We start from the raw sequence: 12,063 nt of genomic DNA on the forward strand, positions 1-12,063 counted from the left end.
AAAAAAACAAACATTCAGAGTGTGCGGGGGGGGGGGGGGGGGGGGAGGTGAGGAGAGGAGCAGCTGGCATCCTCCCAGTGCATTTTGTGCTACAGAAATGTAGGGCTAGATGGAAACTCGAGAGGTCATCAAAGTCGTCCCCTGATGTCTCATGCCTCTTCCAGGTGCATACCACAGGCCAAACATTTACATATATATAACCCCACTGACACTAAAGGGTGTAACTGAGGACAATATTTAGCCCATGACTTGAAATGTGAAGTCTGTGCAGGTATCATACTGTTCTGCTTTACAGATTTTTCCAGGAACCTCCTGCTTATCTGTAGCTCAGACTTGGATTAATAAAAGGCACTACTGACAAGAGTTGGTGCTCTAGGCCTAAATCTCAGTGTTTATTTATTTATTTTACATGGAAGTGTGTGTGTTTATAGTCCTCATACTTGCAAAGAAAGGCCTGAAAACATGAACACAGTGCAGACCAACTCATTGACATCTGCCTGAGCCTGCAAAGCACCTAAAGCAACAGTTCTAAAAGGTGTTAACTGCCCCAATACCTTTAACTGGATTATCTCTGAAACTCACTGCTCTGGATAATGACAGGTTTCAGAGTAGCAGCTGTGTTAGTCTGTATTCGCAAAAAGAAAAGGAGTACTTGTGGCACCTTAGAGACTAACAAATTTAGTCAAATTTAACAAATTTAGATTTAACAAATTTAACTAAATTTGTTAGTCTCTAAGGTGCCACAAGTACTCCTTTTCTTTTCACTGCTCTGGGGGACCCTGCCAAGACTAGCCTAGCAGAGGACTCTGCTTGGAGATGCATCTCTGCCATTACCAACCCCCTCCCCCAGTGTTGCCAACTCTAGTGATTTTAGTCATGAGTTTTCCTAAAGCTCCAGCTTCTGGACTCAAATGATTAAGGAGAGTCTTAAATGTCCTTTAAATATAAAAGTAAGTTTCTAGTTTTTGTGGTTAATAAGAAAAGCTAGTAGACTGGTTTAAAACAGAGTTACAAGTAGTAAACACTGGGGGTCTGTTTATTTGCTTTCTAGTTTTTGAGTCTCCGACTCAGGATTTTTGAATGTGGTGGCCAATGCTGCATCATGGCTCTAATGGAAGAGCCCACCAACCCACCACATAGAGGTAAAGCCATGGTGTATCCATGGCATGGGGAGTCTGGCCACAGCACCGGGCAGAGCCAAGGGGGACCGAGTTTGTCTTAGCCTGTCCCTATTCTATATTATATTCTAAATTTATCCAAGACAGTTTCATTGCACATTTAGCCCAGGAAACATAGACACTGACATATGTTCCCCTCTACCCTCCCTCCACCCCAGGCCTCACCCCGACTCCACCCCTTCCCCTCCCCCTTGTGAGTCCTGACCCCGCTCTCCCCCCCACCCCAGCCAACCTCCTGGCTGCAAAAACAGCTGTTCGTGGTGGGCAGGAGACACTGGGAGGGCTGACGGTGGGTGCTAAGCACTCACTAATTTTTCTCCATGGGCGTTCCAGCCCTGGAGCACCCACAGAGTCGGCGCCTATGCTAGGAATCCTCCAGTACAAAACTCCTTTTGTGAAATACCCACCTGCAAAGGCAGGTTAGGAATGAGACAGGTAATTCCAAATCCAACTAGTAGTATGTTGGTGAACACAAAAGCTCTTGTGGCATTGGAAATCTTCTGAATCTGGCGATCACGTTTTTTCCTTTTTTTACCATTTCTGGAGGGAAAGCAAGGAATATATCACACAGGCAGTGCAGCAGCAACTAGAACTCACAACTAGGAACCTGAGAAGTTAGAGGATACAGGAAACCAAAATCCCCACATTGGCATACCTGAGTCTTGGCATACCTGAGACTCCAGCCTCATCTAAAAACAGAAGTTGCATCATTTAACTAAAATAATTTATGGCAAATCAGTTTAGTTTAATTGGTGCAAATCCCTATACGGACTCATATTCATCAATTTACAACAGAATTAGATCTGTTTAGTTTAATTGGGTCAATTAAAGATATCAGATTGGACCTTGCTATATGTGCTACCTACTGATCAACATCACTCTCGTCAGCCTCTTTTGAACCATCATCACACTCCTTCAGCTTCCAGTCCATGATGTATCCAATCATGGGGGCAGTCATCAAGCAGAGCAGCTGCAACACCCCAAAAACGGAGGTATAGAGACTCACTGCAAAGAAAAGAGACAACACGTCAAAGTCCCCCAGTGGGACTCAGCAGTAACAGAAAACAGCAGCAGGTCCCGTTTCATAACAACTGGTCATTTTATCCACTAAGGCCAGTCATTTGTAGCCTCAGACTAAGGGGATGATGGTGGTATCCTATTTACTGCTCAGAGTCCCAGATCAACTGTAGCCCAGCAGGCAAAAAAGTGTGTTACAATGGATATGCCACACTCGTCCACTCTAGCCAGGATGATATTTTTCATAGTTTCCAAGAAGCAGTAACAACTACAGTAGCTAGTTCCCAGGAGGATGGCACCTGGAAACTGGCTAATTTACAGGACACAGCAGTGGCCAAAGAGTGGTACTAAATGCAGCAGAGTGCACAGAGGCTTCTGACTGCTAAGAGTCTGCTGACCCTGCTCTGAGGAGGAGTAAGTCCCTGCCTGTTAACCTCCAGCTAGGAATCTTCTCCCCTCCCTTGCCCTGGGGTTCTAGCTGTGCCTCCCTCTGCTGCTGGTTTCCAATTCTGCCCTAGGGCTAAGAACTAGTAGGGGAAGTCATCAGGGCAGGGAGGACACAGTGTGGGAAGGTAATCATGTTTTTTGGAAGACAGGCTAGGATGAAAAAGCTAGCTGCCTGCTGCGTGCTTAGGGAGGGGGCTTGTTTTACTGAGGGAGAGGAAGGTGGGAGGAGCAGGGGAGGAAGTAGTATTCCTAGCAAGGGAAGGGCCCAAGGGTATCTTCTCACTAAGGGCTAACTGTCAGAAGAGTTTCAGAGTAGCAGCCATGTTAGTCTGTATTCGCAAAAAGAAAAGTACTTGTGGCACCTTAGAGACTAACACATTTATTTGAGCATAAGCTTTCGTGAGCTACAACTCACTTCATTGGATGCATTTGGTGGAAAAAATCCTCCAAATGCATCCAATGAAGTGAGCTGTAGCTCACAAAAGCTTATGCTCAAATAAATTTGTTAGTCTCCAAGGTGCCACAAGGACTCCTTTTCTTTTTGTCAGAAGAATAAATCAGCAGAGATTGGTAATTACCTCCCTGCCTATCACTGTTAGCCACGCACAGACTAGGATCAGGGGTGGGTTTAGAGAAAGGAAGGAGTTTTAACAGCCAGTGGTCAGCAGTCACTCACAGGAGTCTGGACCCTCAGTGCTGTTACTGCAAGGTCCCCCAAAGAAACACTTAACAGCATTGTATCTACATGTTTGTTAGACACACCATGCAGCCAAGCATCGCTGAAATACAGGAAGGAAGGGAATATTAGAAGTGTGCTAAAAAACATCCAGCCTACCTGTATCCATCACTGCATCAGCAAAGCAACAAAGCAGCAGCAACAAGAGAGCAAATATGGAAAAGCAAAAAGATTAGCAGCAGAAACCCCAGAAGCCTACTATACCCACCAGGACAGACAGGGAGGCACAGATAGGATATGAGCTCAAAGAACAATTGCTTCATTCCACATCAGAATCTAAAATATAAAGAACTCCACAGCTAATGGAGAAGAGTTTACAAGCAGCATTGTGCAACAGCTAGTGTAGGCTCAGGAGGAAACTCTGCTGCCTCCAGTTCTGGTGAGTCACTGGGGAATATTCTCCCCAGTGCTTCCCCCCCCTACCACTTCGCCACATCTCATGTGATTGTGGACTTGTGCATGACACAGAGGGACTGATTAATCAGAGCCAGTGCAGTTCTGGAATAAGGATCAAGAATCTGAAACTGCCCACTTCAGCACTAAATGCCCACAACTGCAAGCAGAACAGGACTAAGTTCAGTCCGCTCCTCCCTACATGTCTCCATCACAAAGAAATACAAACATGTGCAATGCCCATGAGACATGCTGGAGGCATTTGAGCAGAGAACTTAAACCCTTATTCTACCCTGTGTAGTAAGAGCAGAACTCCAGCTGCCCCCTCATCACTGCCATGCTCAGGAATGTTTGTAGGTGGGGTCAGAACCTGGCACACTGTCTCCAGGTATCAGTAATGATGCCAGGAGTCACTGCATTTGTCATAATTAGGGCAAAGTAAGGAATCTGCAGCTCCAGTCTCAAGTACATACACTGCTAGCCCTCCAGCAGATGTGTCCTTATTGGATCCACAGGCACTTCCACACCACAGCATTCTCCTCCAGCTAAGACGACAGGGTTTGGAGGAGTATCACCCTTCCAAAAGACTCAAGCTATCTAGCAAGGGTTTTAATAAGAGGCCAAGAAGTTCACCCCACGGCCAAGAGTATTCCCCCATATCACTCCTAACCCTCTCCAGCCTTAGCATTTAGAGACTAACTGTGGGGACTGGTTACAGGAGAGGGAGAGACCGTTCTCTTTGGAACAACTGCAGAACCAGATAGGATAATAAATTAAAACTGGGAGCCCTCTCTCAAAACCCACTTCTGCTCAATACCTACAAGAAAAGGTTTAGCAAATAATGGCAAGCCTTTCAGGGGAGGCAGAGCTGCATATAATTGTACATATATGGGAACTGTCACACACACACACACACAAATCTGGGACTTAGACCATGAGCTCCTCAGGGCAGAGATTATGTTCACCTGTCCTTGTGCAGTACTCAACACAATGAGCCCACTGACTGAGCCTTGGGTTGCTATATTGCTACCACAATATAAAGAAAAAGGAGGACTTGTGGCACCTTAGAGAGACTAATAAATTTGAGCATAAGCTTTCGTGAGCTACCGCTCACTTCATCGGAATGCATCCAATGAAGTGAGCTGTAGCTCCCGAAAGCTTATGCTCAACTAAATTTGTTAGTCTCTCTAAGGTGCCACAAGTCGTCCTCTTTTTTTTTTTTTTTTTTTTTTGCGGATATAGACTAACACGGCTGCTACTCTGAAACCTACCACAATATAGTTAAAATTACTTCTTCTATACCACCATGGAAAAGATGGCATTTTATGATACAGACAGGCAAATTTCCTGCCTTAGACACCACAGGTGTGGAGAGGAGTGCTGCACCCACTTAGGAGGTCACTGCACCCATCTTTGCTCTCTTATCTCTTAGAACATAAGAAGCTTTGAACCCACTGCTCTGTCCAGCTGCAGGGAGGTTTCACAGTCAGCTCTGAGTCAGCATAATCTATGCAGGAAACAGGATTTACAGGAAGTATCAGTGTCAGACTGTAGCTTTCTGATTTTACTCCCTATCTGACCACCATTGCCTACATTACACTCAGTCCTGTTCATGGCATCCTCTTGAATCTGAAAACATTTGGAACAACCACCATTGAGCCACTCAGCTCTCTCCTTGCATTATTCAGTGCAGCTGAGAGAAATTACAGGGTCTGTTCTGTGAACAAACCACAGTATGTAAAAGCAGCAAGAAAGGGTAAGTAATAAATGTATTTGTCCAGCCTTCCCCTTAACCCACATGACAAACAAACTAGGGAAATGTGGTCTAGATGAAATTAAGGTGAGTGTACAACTTGTTGAAAGACCATACTGAGAGAGTAGTGGTTCACTGCTTATCAGTGGTTCAGTGTCAAATTGCGAGGGCATATTTAGGGGAGTCCTGCAGAGGTCAGTCCTGGGTCCAGCAGTATTCAATATTTTCATTCAGTCACTTGGAATAATGGAGTGGAGAATGTGCTTAAAACATCTGCAAATGACACCAAGCTGGGAGGGGTTGCAAATACTTTGGAGGACAGGATTAGAATTCAAAATGACCTTGACAAATTGGAGAATTGGTCTGAATTCAACAAAATGAAATTCAATAGAAACAAGTGCAAAATACTCCACTTAGGAAGGGGAGGGGGAAAAAAAAAAATCAAATGCACAATTATAAAATGGGGAATAACGAGCTAGGTGGTAGTACTGCTGAAGAGGATCTGAGGGTTAGAGTGGATCACAAATTGAACATGAATCAACAATGCGATGCAGCTGTGAAAAAAAGGTTAATATTCTCGGGTGTATCAACAGGAGTATAGTATGTCAGACATAGGAGGTAACTGTTCCATTCTACTCAGCACTGATGGGGTCTCAACTGAGTACTGTGTCCAATTCTGGATGCCACACTTTAGGAAAGATGTGAACAAATTGGATAGAGTCCAGAAGAGAGGAATGCAAATGATAAAAGGTTTAGAAAACCTGACCTATGAGGAAAAGATTTTTAAAATTTGTTCCTATTTTGTCTTGAGAAAAGATGATGGAGGGGGCACCTGATAACACATTTGAAAACTGTTAAGGGCTGTTATAAGGAGGACTGCGATACATTATTCTCCATGTCCAGGAAAGGTAGGACAGGAAGTAATGGACTTAATCTGCAGCAAGACAGATTTAGGTTAGCTATTAGGAAAAGGTTTCTAACTCTAAGGGTAGTTAAGCTCTGGAACAGGCTTCCAAGAGAAGCTGCGGAATCCCCATCACTGGAAGTTTTTAAGAACAGGTTGGACAAACTCCTGTCAGGTATGGTCTAGATTTACTTGGTCTTGCCACTACGCAGGGGGTTGGACTTGATGACTTCACCAGAACCCTGCCAGCCCTACATTTCTGATTCTAAGAGCTTGGCTACACTTGCAAGTTAGAGCGCATTAAAGGAGCCCCGGGCGCACTAGCTCACTACCCGTCCACACTGGCAAGGCACAGAGCACTCCGACTCCATGGCTAGAGCACTCTTGGTACTCCACCTCAGCGAGTGGAATAACGTTTGGTGCGCCCCCGCTGGAGCACTGTGGCACCACTGGGGACTCCCTGGTCTGCTAGTACACTCTGATTGGCCTCCAGAAGTGTCCCACAATGCCTGTTCTAGCCACTCTGGTCATCACTTTGAACACTAGTGCCCTGCCCTCAAGTGACCAACCACTAGACTCACCCTTTAAATTCTCTAGGAATTTTGAAAATCCCCTTCCTGTTTGCTCAGCCAGGTGTAGAGTGCTCTCAGCGAATCTTTCCAGGTGATCATGCCTCCACGCGCCAGGCGATCCCCAGTATGCAGCAATTGCAAGGTGTTGGACCTCATCAGTGTTTAGGGGGAGGAAACTGTCCAGTCCCAGCTGCACTCCAGCTGTAGGAATTACGATACCTTCGGGCAGATATAATGGACATGATGGAAGGGGGCCATGATCGGGACGCACTGCAGTGCAGGATTAAAGTGAAGGAACTGCAGAATGCCTACCGCAAAGCCCAGAGGCAAACAGCTGCTCCGGTGCTGCCCCTGCAACCTGCTGTTTCTACAAAGAGCTGGACGCAATACTTGGGGGCGACCCCACCTCCACTCCGAGTACCACTGTGGACACTTCAGAGCACAGTCCAACAAGGCAGGAAGAGCAATGTGGGAGCGAGGGTGCTGAGGAGGAGGAAGACTTGCTGGCATCCCTAGATTCATACAGCCAGGAGCTGTTCTCAAGCCAGGAGGAAGGTAGCCAGTCGCAGAGGCCGGTGCTTGGGGAAGGACAAATACCAAAGGAGGTTCCCGGTAAACGGCTTTTATTTTGGGAAGGAAGTTATTCGGTGTGGGCTCCTAGGGCGAGGAGGGTTAGGGCTGCATGCATGCATGCCTCGATGTGGAATAGGGCGTTGATGTGCTCTCTCACATCGTGGTAATTGGCCTCAGTGATCTCTTCAAAAGGCCTCATCTAGAACTTGGGCAATGCACTTGCGCAGGTTTCTCAGGAGAGCCACTGTGGTCCTTGTCCCAGTAAGGCTAAGTTGTCCCTGCCACTGTGCTGTGAGGGGCAGGGAGACCATTGCTGCACACAGGCAAGCTGCATATGGGCCAGGGCGGAAGTCACATTGCAGTAGAAGACCCTCCCTTGCTTCCCAGGTCACCCTTAGTAGCGAGATATCTTCCAGGACGAACTCCTGTGGAAAATGTGGGGACAGTGTTCAGTATAGGGGCCCCTTGCCGCTATTGGCTCTCCCCAAGGCACAGAAACCCAGAGGGCAGTACAGCTGTGAAACAATCAGTCATGCTTGACCCTGTGCTTAGTCACCATTTTGGGGCTCCCGTGGGTTATGTGCACTTACTTTGGGATGGGCAAATTATGCTATTGTGTAGACTGTGCTTGCCCTTAAGTATGGGGGAATCATTGCTCTGTCTGGTGTGAACAATGCTGCCTCCGTTAAGTATTGCATTTTGCCTTTACAGATGCAACCTTGAGATCTCAGCCATCCGTGTTATCACCAGCCGAAAGACTCCAAAGAATCAGAAAGAGGCCATGTAGAAGCAAGGAAGACATGTTGCATGAAGTAATGCAGCATTCAAGTAACGAAAATCAAAAAGTGCAGGAGTGGTGGGACAGTGAAAGGAGGATCCGCCAGCAGAATAAGGAACGCCGGCAGAAAAGCGCCATGTTCTGGCAGCAAAGCACGGATCGGGTGATAAGCATCATGGAGCACCAAGCGGACTCTATCCAGGCACTTGTAGCCATGCAGGTGGAGCCTCCAAGTTCCGTGCCTGCCCCTGCCCTCCCTCCCACCGCAGCCCTTGTCCCAAAACTCCCTCGTGCCCCCATGTCACCTCCAACTCACTTTCCCTAACATCCAGGTTCTTACTGCCACCAGCTGCCTCCAACACCTGTAGCTTCACCACCCAGCCCTGAAAACCATGACTCTTACCCACTTCACTCAACCCCCCCCCCCCATCACCATGCAGTATAGCCATCCTGAAGTGCAGCACTCATTGCACAGCACTCCAGACAGGAAGGCTGAGTATGATAACAGGACATACACAAATCTGTGATTGTACCGTTCCCCACCCCACCTCCTTGCCCTTTCTGTTTCCCAAGCAGTTGTGTTTCTTTTCAATAAATGGATTTGTTGGCTTTGAAAACATTATTGCATAAGATAAAAGATACCTTAGCCCAGGAAAGAAACAAGCATTGCAAGTCAGCGTAGCAAACATTGAAACCACTGCACTTCACTCCCATGCAGGGCACCAGACATTATTGGTGGCTTTCAGCCTCAAATTGCTCCCTCAAGGCATCCCTAAATCCTTGCAGTCCCGTGCTAGTCCCCTCTAGTAGCCCAGCTCTCTGGCTATTCAGATTCAGTCTCCAGGTGTTCAACCTCCAAGTTCCATGCCTGAGTGAATCGTTCACCATTCCTTTCACAAATGTTATGGAGGATATAGCACGCGGATATAACCGCAGGGATACGGTCATCGGCCAGGTCCAGCTTCCCATACAGAGAGTGCCAGCAGCTGTTTAAACAGCCAAAAGCACACTTCACAGTCATTCTGCACCGGCTCAGCCTGTTGTTGAACTGCTCCTTGCTGCTGTCAAGGCTCCCTGTGTAGGGTTTCATGAGCCATGGCATTAAAGGGCAAGCGGGGTCTCCAAGGATCGCAATGGGCATTTAGACTTCCCCTATGGTGATCTTCTGGTCTGGGGAAAAAAGCCCTGGCTTACAGCTTCCTGAACAGGCCAGTGTTCCGAAAGATGCGTGCATCATGCACCTTTCCAGGCCAGCCTGCGTTAATGTCAATGAAACGCCCACGGTGATCCACAACCGCCTGGAGAACCACAGAGAAATAGCCTTTCCGATTAACGTACTCTGAGGCTAAGTGGACTGATGCCAGTATTGGAATATGCATCTCATCTATCGCCCCTCCGCAGTTAGCGAAACCCATTTGTGCAAAGCCATCCACAATGTCATGCACGTTACCCAGAGTCACTGTTCTTCTGAACAGGATGCGATAATGGCCCTGCAAACTTGCATCAACACGATTGCAACAGTTGACTTTCCCACTCCAAACTGATTAGCGATCGATCGGTAGCTGTCTGGAGTTGCCAGCTTCCAGATTGCAATAGCCACCCGCTTCTCCACCGTCAGGGCTGCTCTCAATCTCATGTCCTTGCACCGCAGGGTGGGGGCAAGCTCCTCACACAGTCCCAGGAAAGTGGCTTTTCTCATTCGAAAGTTCTGTAGCCACTGCTCGCCATCCTAGACTTGCATGACGATGCGATCCCACCACTCAGTGCTTGTTTCCCAAGCCTAAAAGCAGGGTTCCACAGTAGTAAGCATGTCCATGAATGCCACAATCAAACTCGTGTCATATGTGTTACTTGAGTCAATATCATCGTCGGAGACCTCACTGTCACTTTGGATCATAAGGAATAACTCAACTGCCAAATGCGACGTGCTGGCAAGACTCGTCAGCATATTCCTCGGCAGTTCAGGCTCCATTCCCGCAGACCGAAAGGGAAGACAAAGTGCGCAGTACAAAAAACGTTGAAAGATGGCGCCAAATGTGGACGGAAGCACAGGGATTCCTGGGATGCGAACTGATGCATCACGGGCCGTTGGGACAGGAGCCAGAGTGCCCCACATCCCCCGCACCCTTCCCACAACCCAGAATGGGAAGAGGTGCTCTGTGGGATAGCTGCCCATAATACACCACTCCCAACACTGCTGCAAGTGCTGCACGTGTGGCAACGCCAGTGCGCTTGCAGCTGTCAGTGTGGACAGACCGCAGCACTTTCCCTACTGTGCTCTCTGAAGGTGGGTTTAACTGAAAACGCTCTATATCTGCAAGTGTATCCATGCCCTAAAGCACTGGTTCTCAAAGCCGGTCTGCTGCTTGTTCAGGGAAAGCCCAGCGGGCCGGACCAGTTTGTTTACCTGCCGCGTCCGCAGGTTCGGCCAATCGTGGCTCCCACTGGCCGCGGTTCACCGCTCCAGGCCAATGGGGGCTGCGGGAAACGGCGCGGGCCAACGGATGTGCTGGCCACCCTTCCTGCAGCCCCCCCATTGGCCTGGAGCGGCGAACCGCGGCCAGTGGGAGCCGCGATTGGCCGAACCTGCGGACACGGCAGGTAAACAAACCGGTCCAGCCCGCCGGGCTTTCCCTGAACAAGCGGTGGACCAGCTTTGAGAACCACTGCCCTAAAGCACATTTCTACACTTCTGCATCCTTCTCAGAGCTCCTCATGTGATCCAAGCAGACACAACCCAGACAATACTAAGACTGGACAATTCTACTGTTTTCCAGATACTATGGAAACTCTAAGACAGCAACTAGCACACAGGGTCCAGGCTGCATCACAGGAGAAATCCAGATGGTGGCACAGAAACAGATACCAGGTGTATGGGACACAACCCATTTCACAGCATTTTAGAGTTTTATCTGTTCACTTGAACTATTATGGGGTACAAGTAAGAGTTGTACCAAGAGAATAAATAAGAAATGGTCACAAAACCTAACACTCATGCTTAAAAAAAAAAAAAAGTTGGGACTAAAAATAAAACTAGAACTAACCTCAAGCAGTAAAACAAGCAAAATGGAGGAGATTAAGAGTGAAAGAAGAAGTGTTAAGAGAGTGAGAAGCATGGAACCCATTTTGGGAAAGGCATCCCAACCCTGGGATTTGTACTATTTAGTGTTTAATGTCTATGTTGCCTCTTGAGCCAGGAGAGAGAGAAAGAGCCAAATGCTACCAGTCTGTCAAGCACTGGACTAAAGAAACAAAACAATTCATGGAATGCCGGGGCATTCGGAGATTCTTGAATTTATTCTCCTCTCCTCCCCTAGTGCCTCATGATTGTTTTTGAAAGAGTGACTCTTGATTTAGCAGCTTCACAAAATTCCAGATTTAACAAGTCCAAACCAGATCTTACTGCACAAGACAAAATTGGGCTATATTTTGTTTTGCAATTCAGGGTACTTTTATAAGTAAACTGTAAACTTATGTACTCTTTCCTGTTGGCTTCCTTCACTGAAAGAGACACAAACAAATCCCAGAACAGAAGCTGCCAGTCAGTCTCCCAGACACACAACAGTATGCACAAGGCTATCATGACATCATTTCCCCTCAGTGCTTTGGAATGAGTCACAGAAAGGGGGAAAAAAAAATCCAATCTACTTTTAAAACTATCTGCAGTTGAACTCAGCTGCTCTGTATTTTGTGCTTGCTCATGATAAAAAAT

The 12,063-nt window shown here is 47.3% G+C and overlaps 1 protein-coding gene across 3 annotated transcripts in view; it reads right to left on the reverse strand.

The window, feature by feature from the left end:
• SLC43A2 (solute carrier family 43 member 2) overlaps positions 1-12,063 on the reverse strand; it is a 51,163-nt gene that overhangs the window by 9,839 nt on the left and 29,261 nt on the right. For 2 of the 3 annotated variants that reach the window (XM_043499178.1, XM_043499177.1), the window contains exons 10-12: positions 3,478-3,489; positions 2,045-2,183; positions 1,586-1,718 (exon numbers count right to left, since the gene is read on the reverse strand). In XM_043499178.1, the coding sequence (XP_043355113.1) occupies positions 1,586-1,718; positions 2,045-2,183; positions 3,478-3,489 (284 nt within the window). The remainder of the gene's footprint in view (positions 1-1,585; positions 1,719-2,044; positions 2,184-3,477; positions 3,490-12,063) is intronic. The other variant, XM_038375265.2, reaches the window with a different exon arrangement.

This window comes from Dermochelys coriacea, chromosome 17, assembly GCF_009764565.3.
Source record: "Dermochelys coriacea isolate rDerCor1 chromosome 17, rDerCor1.pri.v4, whole genome shotgun sequence".
NCBI classification, from domain to species: domain Eukaryota; kingdom Metazoa; phylum Chordata; order Testudines; family Dermochelyidae; genus Dermochelys; species Dermochelys coriacea.